This window comes from Choloepus didactylus, chromosome 2 (genome assembly GCF_015220235.1).
Source record: "Choloepus didactylus isolate mChoDid1 chromosome 2, mChoDid1.pri, whole genome shotgun sequence".
NCBI lineage: Eukaryota > Metazoa > Chordata > Mammalia > Pilosa > Megalonychidae > Choloepus > Choloepus didactylus.
The window spans coordinates 170,392,723-170,412,676 of NC_051308.1; the positions used below are offsets into that span (position 1 = coordinate 170,392,723).

Sequence of the window (19,954 nt, forward strand, 5' to 3'; positions counted from 1 at the left end):
TTATCTGAAAGCTCCTGGGGAAGTCACTTAACCTCTCTAATCCTCTGCTCCCTCACTGCAAAAAACTGAGTCTAATGTAGCTATCTCACAAGGTTCTTGGGAGAATCAAATGAGAAATGGATGTGAATGATAAAGCACAACCAAATGCTAGCTAGAATTTTTCATTGTCCATGCCTGAAAGAGCAGATGACTTGTGTCTCTCTGAACCCAAGGGGGAGAAAAGGGTTTAATGCATGTTTATTGATTGCTGACAGCATTTTAGGCCTTATATAAAGTAGTATATGCATATGTATTGATAGATGGATAAATCAGTCAGAGAGAAATATTGAGACCCTGGACAACCAATATTTGCCTGCTTTTCAAAGCACAGTAAATCTAAATCTGTCTCATACTGCAGTCAGCTTGTCTAAGAATCTGCAGCACATGTTCTCATTTATTATTGAAAGAGACAGCTGCTAGTCAATGTAAATTTTATTGTAAAATTATTTAATAGAATTCAGTTATAGAAGGACAAACACACTTGAGATACTAATGAAGGGTCTGAATTTGATACTTGGAGACAAAGAGGCCTGTCAGACTTAGCATCAGTTATTGTTTCAGAGATAAAGGTGAGCAATAAAGGGAACTACTAATGAAAGGAAACGCCTACTGATCCATTGCTACCATCTCTGCTAACCAAGATAGTAAAAATTGGAGTTTGGAAGAAGTTCCTAAATTTTTGATATCATAAGTAGACAAATGTATATTTTATCTCATTTTATTCAAATTTTCTGTACCATTTGATACCCAGGATCCTTAACCCTTGCCTTTGTGATATGACAATATCCTTGTTTTCTTTCTAATACTTTGTTTCCTTCAATGTCTATGAAATAACTGTTCAAATTGCTGTGGATCTTCTCTTAGCCTTAGCCCTTGACCAAGGGCCAATTTACAACTTTCAGCTATTGTTATGGTCTCAGTAGCCCTTCTATACATGTAATTTCCAAAAACTTATACTAAGTTACAATTTATTCATTGAATGCCAGTTGTATTTTCCAAATAATTAATGAATATTTCCCCTTGAATATTTGGATGTCATCAGAAAATCAACATGTCTGCAGCTAATAGATTTTCTGCTAAATTGAGTCCTTTATCCAATCCTTTATTTCTGTCCATCTAAACCTTATAATATCATCATTATCCAGAATACATGCTAAATACTGTGGTCAAAGAAATCTTTAGCACACTATTTATCAAAACTCCAATCATTCTCTTGCTCAAAAACTCTCAATGACTTCCCATTTCCTAGAGAAAAAAAAATCCTATTGGTTATGTTTCTTGAAAGAGCAGGAACTGCTGTGTTCTACTAATCTCTTTATCCACCACATATAATCTCATGTTTTGCACATCTTAAGTTACAGAAATTGCTTACTGAATTGAATTAAACTCCTTAGACTTCTACTCTCAATGTTTCTTTATTCTGGCCCATTCTTAACATCTCAAATTTACATACGTGGCTCTTGACAAACAATCAGTTTTTATGTCATCAATCAAGGCTCTCTCCCCTACATGCGCGAAGCTCATTTTTCCCCTCTCACTGTGGACATGATACCTCTTCTTTTCTCTGATCAGATCTCAGCATTCTTCAAAATCTCCCTCTCATAAATCTTTCCAAAATTCTTCTAGCCCACATTGATCTCTATTCCCAATAAACTCCTATCACTCAATCTTGTGTTTTTTTGGCATAATGTCACTACTATAATTCTCAATATTCCTAAACTGTCAATTCTACCTCCCTTTGACTCTTTCATCTCCCTTAATTTTAACTGTTTTATTTTACTATTTAACTTTTGAATTGTTTGTATTTCTCCCTGAGTATTCATTTGGGTCCCCAGTTACATTATAAAAATTTGGTGGGGGGGGGGGGGGATTATCATATTTTCTTGTCTCATGCCCATCTTCCAGCAATATGCTATGGAAAGAAGGAGAGATTCAAAAGTATTTGTTAAATGCAAGAGTGACTGTGGGAGAAAATGAAATATATAAAAGGGGTATTTATTTCAATTAATAGCTTTGAATCAGGTAATTCAAAGGGGGAAAAAAGCATCACATTGAGGATGTGATGCTTTTAGATAGTTTTTTTAAGAAAGCATTTTCCTTTATTATCTGTTTGGTAACTTAATTAGCCTACTATGTAAGAAGAGCATAAAGGCTAATGTTTCTACACCTTTTTTATGTGGCTTCAGTGACTGTTTATAAAAGGCATTAAATGTTATATATCAGCTAATGATGGAAATGGGAGAACCCAAAGAGAATTGCAAGACAAGATAAGAGACATATTTGGAATTATTTCAGTAAAGTTTGCTCTAAGGCTGGTAGAACTGATATGATATTTCCTTCCATACTGTGATTTTGAAATCAAGGAAACAGAGCTTGTTGAATAGGAGATGAAAAGACCAAGCTCTTACTCACCTTGTTTCTGACCCTGTTGTAATCCTATCCCTCACAAATGTAATCAGGTCGGCGCTAGATGAAAGGGATATTGTTTTGCAAAACATTCTGTCATTTTCCTGGCATTAATAGGTTGAATGTGTTTCACTGAAACTTAATGCCTATCTCATCAATTCTTCCACCCAGACTTTTTAATGTTTAACATTCCATAAGCTTTATTATTGGATTCTGTATGTTTTTTCTTTGGAAAACATTTATATTTGAGTGAGTCCAATGGGATTTACCCCCTTCTCATAAGCAACATAAATCCATTTATATTTACAATAAATCTCATCATATTTATTTCCCTAGAAAATAAAATGATTAATAAGGGATTGGAATCTCAAAGTAAAGGAAACTATTTTGCTGTCAAGGAGATATGTAATATTTATTTGAAGGTAAGAGCCCTCTGAGGTGACAGTTTTAAGAGAATTGGAACATGCCTGTTTTATAAGCTTTATGTATGCTTTTATATGCTGTCCTACTTGTTCATAGTTTTTGGGTGTGTATCTGTGTGTATGTGTGTATGTGTATGTGTATTATGGAAGAAGACACAATTTAATTTGCAACCTGACCAAATGGAAGAAACTGACAATTATTTTATAACAGGAAGTAAGGCTTCTCATTACTTACATTTTTGGGCTATATGCTGTTACCAAAACTGACAAGAGTGTGAAAATCATGGATTTTGGGTAAAATGATCATGATCCCAAGCCTGGCACTTTTTCTCAATGACCTTGTGAGTTGTGAAGACAATTCCCATACAAGAGCCGTGGCTGTAATTATGTCAAATGGCAATAATAATAAAAAACTATTTCGTGAAGATTTGTGAGGTCAACCAGATAATGCACATGAAAGTGTTTTGCATAGTAGGATATATGAAGTCTATATTTTGATAATTAAACTTAAAATGTAGAGTCCATCCTGTGGCCTTTAAAACCCTCATGATCTGGTTTGTAACCATCGCCTGACCTCATCTCTATCACTCTACCTACAGCTTAGTCCACTCTAATCACATTGGCTAACTTGTGTCCCTTAAACACACCCAGCCGTTTCTGCCACAGGGCCTTTGCATGTGCTATTCCTTAAGGCCAAATGCTTTTCTCTCATCTTACATGACTGGTGCTCTCATTTCATTCAGAAGTCTCCAATATAACCTCCTTTCAGAGGCTTTCACTTCATAGCCTATTTAAAGTGGTGTCCACTTCTAGATCACTCTGTTTTAATTTTACCCTGTTTTATTGTTTTTGTAGTGATCACCATTAACTGACATTATGCATTTTCTTTTGCTTACTTTCTGTCTTGTTCTCTACAATTAAGCTCCGTGAGAATGGAGATTTTGCATATCTTTCTCACTACCATCACCCTCAGCCCCTGTTACAGTATCTTTACCCAGTAGCTGCTTAATACATATTTATTTAAGTAATGCATAAGTGAATGAATGAATGAATTTTCATTGAATCATTAATCTGTTTGAGGCAATCTGCAATGTGCTTTATATGGATTATGTAATTTACTCATTAAAACAGGTCTTTTGTTATTTCTATTTTATGAATGAAGAAAACAGATGTCATGAGATTCAATAACATGCTTAAGGTTAATATAGCAAGCGGAGGAAACTGAGCTGCCTGGCTACAAAACCTATGTTTTTAGTCACTGCTATAAAGGCTCTGTGTATGTGTATCCAACCATCTTGATACTAACTGGTGTGTGATCACACAGTCACAAAATAGGCTGAATTGTCTATCAAAAGCTCATTTATATAGCTTAATCTGATTCCCAAAAGAAATGTTCAATGGCTAGAATCTCATAGAACTCACAGAATCTCATAGAGTCTCAAAGCTAGAATAGAGTTTTGATAATCTCAAAAGCTACTATATGAAAACACATGAACAAGAATCCAAGGAGGCAAGTAACTTTAGTTTTGATAGGTGACAAGGGTGTGACTTACCTCCAGGTGACCAGCTATTGTGGCGATATGCAGGGCAGTGAGGCCACCATACCCAACCTGCTGAATGTCAGCTCCACTGTGAAGCAGGGAAGTAATCAATTCTGCACTGTCCTGTAAGGAAACACATCTTTAGTGTTACTTTTCTACTAATAGCAGGTTCAAAAGCTGTGCATCAGGATGTATTGATTCCTTGACTGCCAGCCAGTTTAGATGTGCAAAGGAAACCTAAGTGTGATTTGTGGCATAAGAGCACATCAGATAGCAGAGAGCAACTCTTGGATGGTTGAAATGTAGGACCAAATGACGGGTCCGCTCATCTCCAATCAATCCTCCGCCACTTGACCATGAAGGGCAGAAAGGACATTTAACTACGGTGAGGCTCTTGCAAATTCAGCTCAATCTTACATGTAGGTCACTAGAAAAATATGCTTTCTCCAACAACTAAAATTAACCCCCAAAGGTCAGAAATGTTGCAGGAGCAGTTTGAAGATTTAATTCTTTCTTTTAGATTCTAAAATGAAAGTTGCCATCTAAGAAGAGAGTATGCACCAAGTATTGAACTAACTGCAGCTCAGTGGACCATTTCATGATGGTTCAGTAATTTCTTCTTTCCTAATATATGGTGTCATTGGCCCCATACAGAATTAATTGGTAGTATCTTTCTTAACTTGAATTATTTTAACAGTTAAAATGTTTGAACCAATATTTGAGCCTTCAAGTTATTATAATTTACTCAATAACCAAAATAATCTTTACTTTCTTCATACTATTATTTGTGTTCTACCTTCAGAGAGACACAGAACTAATTAATATTAATAGCAATTAACAGTCACTGAATACTTATTATGTAATTAACCTTATACATTAGCTTATTTAATCCTGGGACATAGCAGGACTTCAATAAATAGTCATTGAATGAAAAAGCAAATACAAATGAAAAAATAAAAAATTCCCATGACAACACTATAAAATAGCTACTATTATCAACTCCATTTTATAAATCACTATATTCAAATGACTGAGGAGAAGGATTATGTATTCACAAAGCTCCAGATTTGGAAGGAAACTCAAAGGTCTACATGTTTAACCCCCTCCCTTAAAGTAAGAATTCAAACCATGACTTCCTTAACACTTGGCTTTTCCACATCTTTCTCAAACACATCCAGTGGCAAGAGATTCAAATCTTCATGGGATAGGCCATTCCATTTGTGAATTACATGCATACAATTTGAAGTACAGTTTATTAAGAAAATTCTCCCAATATAAAAGTCTACTTTCCTAATTCTGTCACATGTAAGTGAAGGTCTAGAAGAAATTATGAAAAAGTGAAAAAACTTTGGAAAAAATTTCCAACTCAAAATTAATGTTATATTTTCCAAATCTGCCCCTCCATCTACCTGCCCTTCCAAGAAAGTTAAAGATTGGATCTTCAACTTTAACTGTTCCATTGGCCCCTTTTGCTCAGCCTATAAACACATTCTCCATTCTAAAATAATTCCCTTTTTTCGCTTATGCTAAGCAACCATATATCTCTATCCCTGCTTTCATTTTTCAAATTTTTGTAAAAAGTTATTAATACTCACTGCTGACAGCTTCTATTTCATTTCTTTGGTAATCTTTAGCTGGGCACACCTAACTCCCTTACATAAATCCCATCTGAGTTCACCAAACTCCTTACATTTTGAAACTTACTTCTCTCACTCACTAAGGCAGTATCCTATACCCCTTGCCTTATATAATGAAGAGAAACCACCATAACCCCTTCTTCTGCTGAGACATAAAGACCTCACCATTTTTTTGAAATCACCTGTTCTGTTTCAGAAGGTAGCCTCTTGCTTACCAAATCAAATGTCTTTTCTTATAATTGTCCTGATCCTCTCTAGGGTTTGGTCATTCTTTGCTTCTTGAAATCCTCATCTCTATTGCTTCCCTAACACTATATATTGCTGATTTCTTTCTCTTTGCCCCTCTTTGTTTCTGTCTGTCTTCTAAAATTCGGTGATTTGGGAGTTTAGCACTACCTCAGTTTTGCTAAATTTCTATCAAAAATACTACACCATGGGTTTTGGCTTAAACAATGGAATTTATTGGCTCATGGTTTCAGAGGGTAGAAGACTTGCTTCCTCCCAGGGTTGGTAGCATTTTGCCTGTAGCAATCCTTGGGTTCCTTGGCTTTTCCATTACATGATGATATCCTCTCCTTTTTCTTCTGGATTTCATCAACTTCCAGCTTCTAGATCCTCCCTGTGGCTTCCTGTTTTGTAAGGCCTCCAGTAATAAGATTAAGAGCTAACCTGATTCAGTTGGCCACATCTTAACTAAAAATAACATTTTCAAAAGGTCCTATTTACCATGGATTCACATGCCCAGGAATGGGATTCAGATTAAGAACATGTTTTGTTTTGTATTTTTGACTGGGGTACATAATTCAACCTCTTAGAAGCACTAAACCACTTTCTCATTCTAAATGCTGCCTTTGGAAATTCCTACATAATCTCATAACTTCACCTATACCTTTGGTCCTAACTTCTTTGTTAAATCCATGACCCACATATTCTACCTACCAATGGCATCTCAAATTCAAAACTCAAAATTCTTCTTGTAAGTACAAATTCATAATTTCCCCAGTCTCACCAATCATCTTCTAATGTTCCTTATTTATTTTAATAGCAACTTCTTATTCCAAGTGGCCTACAGTTCCTTCAGCTCAATCAGTTGCTGAGTTTTGCTGGTTTTAACTCTCAAATACTTCTCACATTTCTTCTCCTTATGTCTAGCAATACCCTCCATACTATTTAGCCTCCTAATTATTCTCTTTGATTTGACCCTTTTCTCATTGCAGTCCATCCTCCACTCTGCTGGGTGTAATTATCTTGCACCCAGATTTGATCATGGCACTCTCCTTTTTAATAAACCTTCCACATACTCAACAAAGTTTTAGTGAGCATATAGGTAGATCAAGCACAGTTCTGTGCAGTGGGAACATTGCATCAAACAAGATATTCAAATCCCTGCTCTCATGGAACTTAAACTTACTGTATATACATGAGGAGAGAGACAGAAAATAAATAAGAAAATATTTAACAGGGCACAAAATATCAAGGTCTATGCGGCAAAACAGGCAAATAACTAGATAGCTACTTTTAATTGGGTAGTCAGGGAAAGCACTGAGGAAGTGACCTGAGATAAATGGTAATTACCAAAAAACAAAAAAAAAGGGGGGGGGGGGGAGAACTCCAAGTCTCCAAATAAAGTTTTTGAGGAAGAGGATTCCAGGATAAGGAGTAGCTAATGAAAAAGTCCTAAGGTGGAAATGAGCTAGGCAGTTTTTAAGAAAAAAAAAAAAAAAAAGCCAGTGTTGAGTAGAGAGTAAAGTCAAGAAGGGAAAAGTGGTGTCCAAGACGAGCTCAAAGAAGTCTGATCATGTAAGGCTTGTAGACCATGGTATGCAGTATTTGGATTTTTTTCCAAGTGCAACACAGAGCAGGAAATGACATGAGGTGTGATACAGAAATAGGGAAGAATCAGAAAGAAGTAATTTTTGAGGTCGAAGTAAGATGTTTTGTTTTTCACATGTTATGTTTGAAATGATTATAACACAGAAATTAACTATAACCTCACCAACATGCTTTAATTTTAAGTGGTGGGGGCTAAAGACATGAACAATTTCTGAGATAAGTAGGAAAGAGATCAACTTAACCCCCCCCCCCCCACAGATAAACAGGAATTTAAATGCAGGGAAGTGGGAAAGGCCTTTTAAAGTACACAATAGTTTGACAAATAGAAGGGAAAATATGATAGATTTGGGTCAATGAAAGTGTTAGAGAACACACATAATATTAAAAGATAAATGACAAATATTCGCAATATATGAAACTGACAAATGGCTTATATACTTAATATTTAAAGAACTCTTACAAATCAATGGAAAGATGGATATTCTTTCATTTAACAAATACTTATTAATGAATGTCTACCATGTGCAAGTACTGTACCAGGTGAAATTAAAATAAATTTTATGTAAATCATTGAGCATAGGAAATATTTATCTGTCAGGCAGATTCTAGTAAACACCCATTCATCCTTTCTTGAATGTCTTTATATTTTCTCTTTATTCACAATTGATGGAATTGTGTATGGTTGGCTCTGTGATTGTTGCTATAGATAAATCCAAGAAAAGTAGCTAATCATATCCTCTACTACAATACTATCTAAACTGAAGAAATATTTTTAACAATATTTGTTGACAATTTTATATCAGAATAAAATATAAACTGGACCTTTTTGATATCTAAAACTCTACTTTCTTCTGATTTTGAAAATAAGATATCCTCTGTGAAAATTTGAAAACATGGCAAGCATTCACTCACACTTTTCCCATTGAGGGGGGATTTATGTTCCTTCCTCTCGAATCTGGGGGATGAGTTTGTAACCAGTATAGTGTGGCAGAAGTGAATTATGTGTCTTCTAAGGCTAGGCCATGGAAGACCAACTAGCTTCCTCATTGTTTGCTAGAAAACTTGTTCTTGGAGTCCTGAGCTACCTTGTAAGTGGCCTGACAATTCTGAGGCCACCATGTTGTGTAGAAGCCCAAGTCACATGGAAGGTCATATATCACATATGGGCTTTCCCATCAGTGGACCCAGATAAGCCCATCCTTACAGTCATCCCATCCCAGGCACCAAGTATGTGAAGCTCTCAGAGGATTCCAATACCCAAGCTGATTGATTAACCCTCATCCTTAGTTGAGACATTAAACAATGTAGAGCAGAATCAAACCATACCCACTGTGTCTTGTCCAGATTTCTGACCTGATAATCTATGAGCATAAAAATATAGTTGCTATATTATAGCACTAAGATTGGGGTAGTTTGTTATGTCTCAATAAGTAACCAGAACATTTTCTACCCCATTGTAGAAAAAGTAGAAAATAAAGAAAAGGAATAAAAATTTTAAATAAACTGTAGTGTTGCCATATAATTACTTTATAATTTATATGTGTGTTTATTTTCTTCTGTTCTTTTCCATGTACTTGACATTCATGCAATAAATAGAGCACAGACTATAAATCTAGTATGTGTTTGCATACTGATGGCCACTCCATCACTACAATTGGACATGTTTCTTCACCTCTTGAACTGCGTTTTTTTCTTTCTCTTAAATCAGGATAATCACAATGTGAATCTCATAGGGTTGTTATGAGGACTAAATACAAACAATGTCATAATGCATTTAGCACAATGCTTGACATATAACTATTATTTTCATCTATTATTATGTACATTAGTGAGCTCATATTACATATAGAGTTAGGTATTAGGTAATCTCCCTTTTAAAATTGATGTAAAATCATGAGCATTTCCCCACGGGTGGCAGATATAAAGATGTGCCACGGAGAGCTCCCTTCAAGAAGAGAGTGCCAGTAGAGTGGTTAGCTGGCAGTATCCTCAACTGGCTCTTTCAGGATCCATTTCTACCCAGTGCAGGACTTATCTTATGGGCAATTTTTGCTCTGGAACTCTCTTGGACTGGCAGAGACTTTTTCAGGTTTGTACTGTGGTGTGACAACTTCTCCTGCCCAATCCTGCTTCCTTCCTCTTCCTTTCACAGGTATTGCTTCCCAATAAACCTTTGGCACTCCTAAATCCATTTCAGAGTCTGCTTTTCTGAGAATCCAACTGACATATTAATAAATAGTTTTCATTAATTTAAATTTAATTTCTTCCCCAACTGGGATTTGAACTAAGATTTTCTGACTTTGGATCCTATGCTTTTCTCAATACATCACATAAACTGCCTCTAACTATCCCTTTACTTCTAATTATTAGCATTTCCTGTGCAAGCTCCAAACGAGTGCTCCTCACTTGTAAAGTACAGGTATGATACCTCTGTACCTATCTTACAATGTTATAATGCAGAGCAAATGACATAATACAAGTATGAAAGATGTAAACACAAAATCCTTGCAAGTGTAAGTTTTATATTCATATTAAATGTATTGTCCCCAGATTGAACTAATTCGGTGAGAACATTCATCTTACGTCTCCTATCTACTCTGCCCCATGAACTGTTAAGATATATTTTAATCACGAAGTATCTCAATTTCTTCCTCTGTAAAATTTCAGGGTTAAGTTAACTTCTTCTTAAATGCTTTCAACCCCTAATATTTTAATTTTCCCCAAAGTGTCACATCAAGCTCCAAGGCAGAACTGAAATTGGGTTGGAAAGAAGGCTGAGTTTCTCGGTGTGGAAATAGAAAAATATAAATAAATATTTCAACAATGATTTTTAAGTATTTTTTTTTTGTTGTTGTTAACCCAACTTGCCTAGCACAGCAATTGTTACAGCCTATTTGTGTTTTTAAGGAGAAAAGTAATAAAAGCAGTTTGTAGCCATCAAAGATATTTAGGTTTCCTCTAGGACAATGGACTATGCAGGGCTTCAGTATGAAATGTATTTAGTTCCAGCCATTAAAATTTAATGGACTAGAGCTGCCTCATGTGTCATAGACAAGCCCAATGAAAGGATCCATTAATCAGAAAAAAAATACCTGCTCATGAAGTTTTGCATCTACATGACTCTGGTTGAAATAATTCTGAATTTACTTTGACAGAAGATATAAATTATTAAGATTTTCTAAGTGATGGAAATACTTGACTTTTCTTGAAATTTTGAAAAAAGAAAGAAAAAAGAGAAGGGACACTCTGTTACACAGAATATCCATCCTCTTTCCAGGATATTGCCAACAAATTTGCTCTTGACCTGATTTTTCTCTTGAAAACTGGCAAATTAAGTGGCCTACAGTCCTATATGGCAGAGGTTAGTTGAACTGAGTAGTGACTGCTTCCTTTACATGGGACATAAGCTCTCTAACTTACCACAGTCTCCCACCAATTCCTCTTATATCTCAAAAACAGTTAATCTGTGTGCCAGTTGCCATTTATCATTGCATTTGCCATGATGTCTAAAACCTTCATTTATGTTACTTTTCTCATTCCTGAAGGCATATAAGGCTGTGACCTATAATCTGCAGAATACATAATAAGAATAGTATGATGCACAGTATGAGAAAGTAAGTGCAGGGTGCAAAGAAAGTACTTTGGAAGAGTACCTAGCTCAGTTGTGGGAGGGGTCTAGGAAGGTTTCCCAGGAAATGGTGCTGTCTCAAATGTAAGAATTGAAGGACAAGTTTACATCTTCAGTTAGCATTCTATTAACTTTTTATAGAGAATGTCAACTGACAAAGAAATTATGAAACACTTGGTTACTAAGAAGAAATGTGGGTATAAAATTTATGATTCAAGCTTGGATCCAGATAAGAAAAAATAACAGTTAAAAAGGGCACTATTCCTCGATGGTTGCTAACATGACCACAGACATAGAGGACTGGTGGTTTGATGGGTTGAGTCCTCTACCATAGGTTTTACCCTTGGGAAGACAGTTGCTGTAAAGGAGAGGCTAGGCCTCCCTATGGTTGTGCCTAAGAGCCTCCTCCCGAATGCCTCTTTGTGGCTCAGATGTGGCTCTCTCTCTCTGGCTAAGCCAGCTTGAAAGGTGAAATCACTACCCTCCCCTCTACGTGGGATCAGACACCCAGGGGAGTGAATCTCCCTGGCAACGTGGAATATGACTCCCAGGGAGGAATGTAGACCTGGCATCGTGGGATGGAGAACATCTTCTTGACCAAAAGGGGGATGTGAAAGGAAATGAAGTAAGCTTCAGTGGCAGAGAGATTCCAAAAGGAGCCGAGAGGTCACTCTGGTGGGCACTCTTACGCACAATTTAAACAACCCTTTTTTAGGTTCTAAAGAATTGGGGTAGCTGGTGGTGGATACCTGAAGCTATCAAACTACAACCCAGAACCCATGAATCTCGAAGACAATTGTATAAAAATGTAGCTTATGAGGGGTGACAATGGGATTGGGAAAGCCATAAGGACCACACTCCACTTTGTCTAGTTTATGGATGGATGAGTAGAATAATAGGGGAAGGAAACAAACAGACAAAGGTACCCAGTGTTCTTTTTTACTTCAATTGCTCTTTTTCACTCTAATTATTATTGTTGTTATTTTTGTGTGCGTGCTAAGGAAGGTGTCAGGGATTGATTTAGGTGATGAATGTACAACTATGTAATGGTACTGTGAACAATCGAAAGTGCGATTTGTTTTGTATGACTGCATGGTATGTGAATATATCTCAATAAAATGATTAAAAAAAAGGGCACTATTGTCACAATTGATACAATTTGAGTTTGGATTGTAGATTAGATAATGGTATTACATGAACATTAAATTTTCTAACTTTGGTAATTGTATTTTATTTATGTAAGTGAATGTATTAGTTTTTAGGAAATAAAGCTTGAAGTATTGAGTGGTAAAGAGGCAAGTTTTCTCCAACTTTGCCTCAAATGGTTCAGAAAGGAAATAGCTAGAGAATGATATTGGAAACGGAACAGAATGCAAACAATTAGTATATCAGCGAATCTGGATAAAGGGTAAACAGGAGTTTCTTGTACTATCCTTACAAAAATTGTTCGAAATAATAGTAAAATAAAAACATATTTAAAAATTATAGCAGAGGAAGGAACAGAGCCCAAAATTAATTGCCTACTTATTGCAGCACTTCAGGTAGTGGATAATTAGTGCTAGATTTAAATGCAGTAGTAGTGGGAATGGTTATTTTACATTGCTTTCTATTTAAAGTGGAATGGTAATTTTAATTTGTTTTTACCCTTGTTAAGGAACAATTCTATTGTGCCTTTTAAGAATTGTTGCCTACTATATTTCCTAAGAATATAAATTTATTTAAACTTGCTATGAAAAGTTATAAATAAGTCCATTATCCTTCTGCAAAATAAAAGAAAACAGAAGAGAGGAAAAGGAACTCAAACAATGGAAATTTAGTTTTAATAAACAGGAATGGAAGAAATATATTCACTGAAGATTGTAACATTAAATCATTCAGAACCTATTTATGTGTCTGTGTCATGATAAATCTTAGCAAAATGAACTAACACAGAGGAATCTCCCAGACAGATTCAGAATTTCCATTTTCACACACCGCCTTGGCTCTCTATCACCAACTTCCCATTCATGGAGCTCTTCTACTCTCATCTCCTGCCTTTCATCAGAAAAGTCAGTGTTTCATGCTGTTTCCCACCTTCTGAACTCAGTCTCCATTCAAGCTTTGCAGGAAGATTAGCAGGTATTAAAGACAATTTAGCACTTAACTAAGGGTTTCTCTCAGAAGGAATCTGAACAACTGACCTGGCACTGACTGGGCAGGAAAGGTGATGCACTTGAGAGCATTTGCCCTCTGAATCACGGGAATAAGTGAATCTGAATCATGGGGAAATGTTCACCTCTTCCCGCACAGTGACAACCTCCAGAGGTTGGGGGAGGGATATAGCGCAACGTGATCTGGAGACAAGCAGACAACTGCCCCCCAACCACTCCACACACCTGCGCACACAAACTGAAATAAAAATCCTGTCACAAAGCATATAACAAATATAAGAGAGGATAAAATTGAGAATATAAAAATATAGCAATGATTTTAATAATTATTCTAACATTTATCAGATATCAAACCTTAAACCTCAGTTAGTAAAATAAACCTAATATGCATCTCACATAGTTGTTTTAATGGTCAAAGAAATAATGTACATGAATCTTGTGAGATTTAGCTCATTAGAAGTACAGAGTAAGTGGAAACTGTTATTATTATGATTAGAGGGAGAGTATCTAGTGTCCAAATTATATTAATGGATATTTCAAGGATCTGTCCCAACCCTGAATATCCCAGTTTGCCTAATCCATTTTTATATTAACTCTTTTATCAAGATATTGAAGTTAGGTTGGAAACAGGGCCTGATGTGAGGAAACAAATAACCAAAGTAAAGATAGGAGAAATAAAAGAAGGGAAAGCCAAAAGGGAATCCAGAGACATTTTTACAATGCAAAACTTGCAGAAAGGGAACTCTCTTCTCCTGCTTTGGTTTGGAAACCCCAGGAAGAAGCTTCAATACTTTTCTTCCATCCTCAAATATAACCTCTGCTCAAAGGCATCTTGCTGTCCTGGTAAGGGAACCACACTGCCTAGTTTTAAATCTTGCTAACCACTGGCTAACCATACAAACCTGGGGATAATAACAGCATGGTAGGTTGAATTATACATCCAATTTAGACATGAACTTAATCTTAATCCACATTTTGGGGGTGAACACATCGTTAATAGGATTTCTTGAAGAGATTATTTTAAATTAAGGTGTAGCCCAACTGAATGAGGTTGAGCCTTAATCTGGATTACTGGAGTCCTTAATAAGCAGTAGAAATTCAGACATAGAGAGAGCCATTGGGAGAAGCTGGAAGCCAGAAGTCCATGGAAGAGAAAGGAGAGGGCATCGCCATGTGAAAAAAGGCAGGGATTCAAGCCAAGGAAACTCAAGGATTGCAGGCGGCAAGCACTAGAGTGCCTTAACTTTGGATTCCTGGCCTCAAAATTGTGAGCCAATAAATTCTGTTGTTATGCCAAAACCAGTTGGTGGTATTTGTCATAGCAGCCTGGAAAACTAAGACAAATAGTATTCACTGATTCACTTGTGGGGTTGTTGTAAAAATTAAACAAGTTAAACACAAAAAGTGCAAAAATGAGTAGGTGTCTTTTTAGACAACTTTGATATACACTGCTTTAGACACACAGAAGATACCTGCTCAATAAAGATAAAGAAGACCATTGCATAATGTAATGCCTCTGGACATTGTGAAAGTTTTCTATGATTACTGATTTGCCGAAAAAAAAGAAAGAAAAAGAAAAAGAGAGAGAGAAAAAGAAACCTAAAGATAAAAATGTGGTTGTTTCTAATACATACATTATTTACAGGTATGAAAATGTTGTACCTTGTATACTGCCAAGTGCAAGGCTGTAAATCCATTTCTTGTCAGTCGAGATGGGCGGAGCCCTTTTAACATAAGTGTTCGAATATGTGACTTGTTACCTTAAATAGAAAAATTGAAAAAGGCTTATTAAATCCTTGTTTGAGTGGACTAGGTGACTTTAACATCTCTCTCTGACTTAATGATAAATGTGATACTGATTTTCTAAAATGTCAAACTACTGTTCTGCAGGTCATTTGTAAAGTTTTCTAGTAATTGACAGCCTTACATACTAGTGAACATCTCTGTTCCACTTAGAAAAGTATATATCACTGCTGTGTAATTTGATGCAATTGTCTTGCGTTTTTTTTAGTGCTCTCATTGCCAGAGATTAGGTTAAATCTTAAAAAACATGAAATCATTCATCTTAATAAACTACTGGTGATAAAGTTTAGGTAAAAATCTAGTTATAGAGGATTCCTCAGAACATCATTAGCAATACAGCTCCATTTAGATAAGAGAAATATGAAAATATGATCAAGGTTGGGAAGGCATGTTTACATTTGGAAGGATAATCAGTTAAGTAGACTGCTTTGTTTGGGAGGAAGGGTTAAGGGATAGACTTGACACTCACACATCAATGCTCAATTCAGGAAACCGAGTTCAAGGAATACTAGTTTGAATTAACAAAATGAATATTAATTATTCACTCATTTTTATTCAATAAATTTATCCACCGCCTTCCTTTTTCCAGGCACTTTTCTGGGTTCTTGCAGACGTTAATGAACAAAACAGAACAAAATGTGAAACAAATTAAACTCTCAAGCTCAACCTTCACATTGAAATTTTTTTCTTTGGCTTTTATCACTTTCCATGTAGTTCTTACTGCATATTGTGAAGCAACTGCTTGATAACATTTTGGGTAATGCTTTAAATGCTTCTGAATTTAACCTAATCTCTGACTGGCATGCCCAATGATGAAAAATGATTTTGATTTCCAAGCAAACTAAGTGACTTGGTTCAGGGTAAGAATAGAACTTAAATTCAGAACTAAATCAATTGGAATATCTGCCTGGTGGTTACTGCTTCAACAGAAGGTTATCAAGGTTGGAGGGTGCAAAGCAAAAAAGAAAATTGTGTCTGAATAGAATTCTCTTGTAGACTACTAAGCAGCTCAAATCACTGACCGTATACACATATAAACAGCTTGAAAAGTAGCAAATTTCAAGTATTTACCTCCACAAATGCAACATAGATGAAGTAGAGACAGCCCATTTTCTGTGCGGTAATTTAAATTGACTTTACTGAAGGCTTCATCAGAGCTGAAAAAAAGATTTTACAAATGATTACAGATTTCATCTTTCAGTGTACTTTTTTTTCAGTTGGAAACTACAGAAGGAAACCTGTCACTCTAAGTTTAGAACTAAATTTTTCTAGGATTCTTATTTTGCTTGTTTGTTTTTTGTTTTTTTTTTGTTTTTGTTTTTGTTTTTGTTTTGGTTTGTTCTTATTCTAGGATTCTTTTGTATCTAGAGAAGAATTTTGAGTACACCTCTATATGAAAAAATGAAAATGAGGAGAAAGTTTGAGAGAGAGTGTTTAAACTAAAGACTCTTATTCACAGTTTGGTGTTCTATGTATAATTTGAATTTTTTAGGACCCCTTGAAGGATTACAAATCATTTATAAATAGAAAACATAGATGTTTGAAAGTAAATTCATTTCTCTCATACACAAAATTTCACAGCAAAACTATGTAGAAATTCAGCAAAGTCTCTCCAAAAAGAAAAAAAAAAAAGTAGCATTTGATAAGAGATTGGAAAAAGGAATATAATCCCAATGTATTACAAATTCTACCTGGAGCAGTTTTCCTTGTGCTCTGACTGGGTCAGATTTCACAGATAAAGAAGGTCTCAGTCGTGGTGTGGTGGTGAGATACAGCCACAGGTGAGAAGAGGAGCAGTGTTAGTGACTCTGAAGGGTTAAGTGTTAGTGACTTAACCCTTCAGGACTTAACCCTTCAGGAGAAGGAGAACCCTTCAGGAGAAGTGTTAGTGACTCTGAAGGGTTAATGAAACCCTTGCTTTTGTCTGAACAAAGACGATTGCCCCAGGAGGGCCCCAGAGAGCCATAGGTAGCCTTTGAAAAGGAATGTAAAGCTAAAATTCTCGACCTTTTGAGAGGTCCACTCCCTCTCAAAACATTTTTGTTTTGAGACATTTTTCAGTATAAATAAGATCCTATCCTTGGTCTCTCAGGTCAATTTCAAGCTGCCTCCCGCTTATATAAATCTCCAGCGGCTTTAGCTAGGTAGTATAACCTTTGGTGAGTGAGCCTTCCATATCATCTGTAAAATACTTACACTTGAAAGGTACAATAAGTTCAGAATATTATCATCCAAGCACCCGGTTAAGAACATCAAAAGCTCCTGGAAATTTGAAATAGAAAAAGAAAAGGTGCTATTCTCCAGGGTGCTGATAAAAAAAGAAAAAGCCTCTAAATCTATGGACATTGAAGGACACTGAAGGACCTCAGTGGTTTGTTTTCATAGACATGAGAATATTCTAGGAATTTTCCACCCTCCTAGCCTTCTTGCTTTCCATGCTCAACTTCTCAGTAGCAAACTCTGCAAACATGCTTATTCATATTGAGAAATATACCTCACTTGCTCCAGAGTGCCACATTTAGAAATAGGGTAAACCCCAATGGGTCAATTTTATATATATTGAAAATATCAAAAATCAGGGAGTCTAGGATTTCATGAAAGATAGTTAAAAATTTAAATAACTTCTATCTGCACTTTGTACCAGCTCAATGAATGATGTAAACAAAATTATTTCTGATGAAAATATCATTGTTTTAAATATTGACCTGAAATAAACCTAATTGTACATGGTATAGCTATTTCATTATATGTGCAGTATCTTCATGAAATAACATGGTTCTTGGAAATATGTGGCCTTTGCTTGAGCCAGGCTTCTAAATCCTCGAAGTTGATTGTGTTACAGATGTCTTGGAAGAAAATAAACTAAATAGGCAGTACTGAACAAAATACACCCTCAGCAGACGTGAAAATGCGTTTGCTGAAGTTTTCTGTCTGGTTGTGACTTCAAATAGTACAGGTGATCTGAAGAGCTAAACTCTGCTTTTAAAGTTAGCCAGATTGGATTTTTCTATTAAAGTTTGTAGGAAATCAGTGTCCATAAATACAGGGAGAAAGAAAACTGTGATTGGCAATTGAGAATGTTAGTGGACCTCTGAGCTGAGAAACTACATGGATTTGACTTTACTTCCTTGGTCCTTCTATTACCTAGGAAGCAAAACACACAATAAGATCACAAGGCAGCAAACAAATTATTGGAGTTGGAAAGGAGAGGGGAGCCTTCTGTCACATGTAAAGAACAACATAATCTACAGCCCAAGAGACAACAGAAAAGAAAGATCTTCTTTTGACCTAAACATAATGAGTTTACTGACAACCCCTGAAAAGAGTTTTAGACCTCTTGTGCAGCAATAAAACTCCTGAAAAAATTAGATTTTCAATGTATTTCTCTATTATTGTATAACAATACCTTTCATGTTTTAATGTTTTAAAAAGTGGAGAGTCATTTTGCAGTGTAGATAGTCCTTAAAAGTTAGGTCTTTGTAAATTCAAATCCTGATTCTTTTTAAGCGGTAATTTTTTATTTTGTTTTGTTCTGTTTTTGCTTTGGGCAAGTTATTTAACCAGTGCAAGCCTCAGTTATTTCATTTGTAAAATGAGCAAACTAATACATATGTTGTCTTTTTATTGTGAGGAATAAATGAGGTAGTATCGATTGAGGGTTTAGTACAGTGCCTTGGCATAATGTGTGATCAATAAATAGTTGTTTTGTTGCTATCATTACTACTATTATGAAGTTTACTGTGTTTAATTAATTTTCCCTTTGTAGTCTACATCTTGGGAGAATTTTAGCACAATTTTGAAATTGTTTGACTTTCCTCAACCATTCACATTTGACATGTAAATTTTCCTGATTTTGACAGTCTTTCTCTAGATAAAAATATTCTATGTCTACAGCAACTCTCAATCAGACACCTAAAAAATGTTTGACCTTGTCTTAACATGCTTTTAAAATGGCCACTGAGTTCAACATTGTGACACCTATCACTTGTCAGTAATTCAGGAGCAATTACTGGAATCAAAATTTTGTAATACAAATCCTGTGGCATAATTACAGTGGTGAAGCTATTCTCCACACTGGAGATATTGAAAGAACCAAATATCCAAACTCACTTGATTTGAGAAGGCATACTCAATTGCTTTCTTATTCTGTGATTTAACATTGATGAACCATTCAATAAGTCTGGCAAAACACCTTCTGATTAGGCACTGTATTTTGTCTGTTCTAAAATAACTATATGTCAAATTCACTGGCAACTGTGTGCCCCATCTGTGTTCTTGGTGCTCACTTCAGTTCTTGTCAACAATCTCCTTATTCTGAACTATTCACTAATTCTAGATCCCTTAAATACATCAGTCTTAAGAATATACATTCTTGGAAGAATATTGTTGATTGACAGGGACATTTGTCCTGAGTGCTAATTCCCTGATCATCTTTGCAAAGAAAATAAACACTGAATAAAAGAAACTATGAGAAGTCCAAACTCATTGTTTTTAA

At 35.6% G+C, this 19,954-nt stretch overlaps 1 protein-coding gene across 1 annotated transcript in view; it reads right to left on the bottom strand.

The window, feature by feature from the left end:
• LOC119527165 (serine/threonine-protein kinase TNNI3K) overlaps positions 1–19,954 on the bottom strand; it is a 311,780-nt gene that overhangs the window by 283,510 nt on the left and 8,316 nt on the right. The window contains exons 3-5 of the mRNA XM_037826912.1: positions 16,531–16,616; positions 15,319–15,416; positions 4,421–4,531 (exon numbers count right to left, since the gene is read on the bottom strand). Coding sequence (XP_037682840.1) covers positions 4,421–4,531; positions 15,319–15,416; positions 16,531–16,616 — 295 coding nt within the window. The remainder of the gene's footprint in view (positions 1–4,420; positions 4,532–15,318; positions 15,417–16,530; positions 16,617–19,954) is intronic.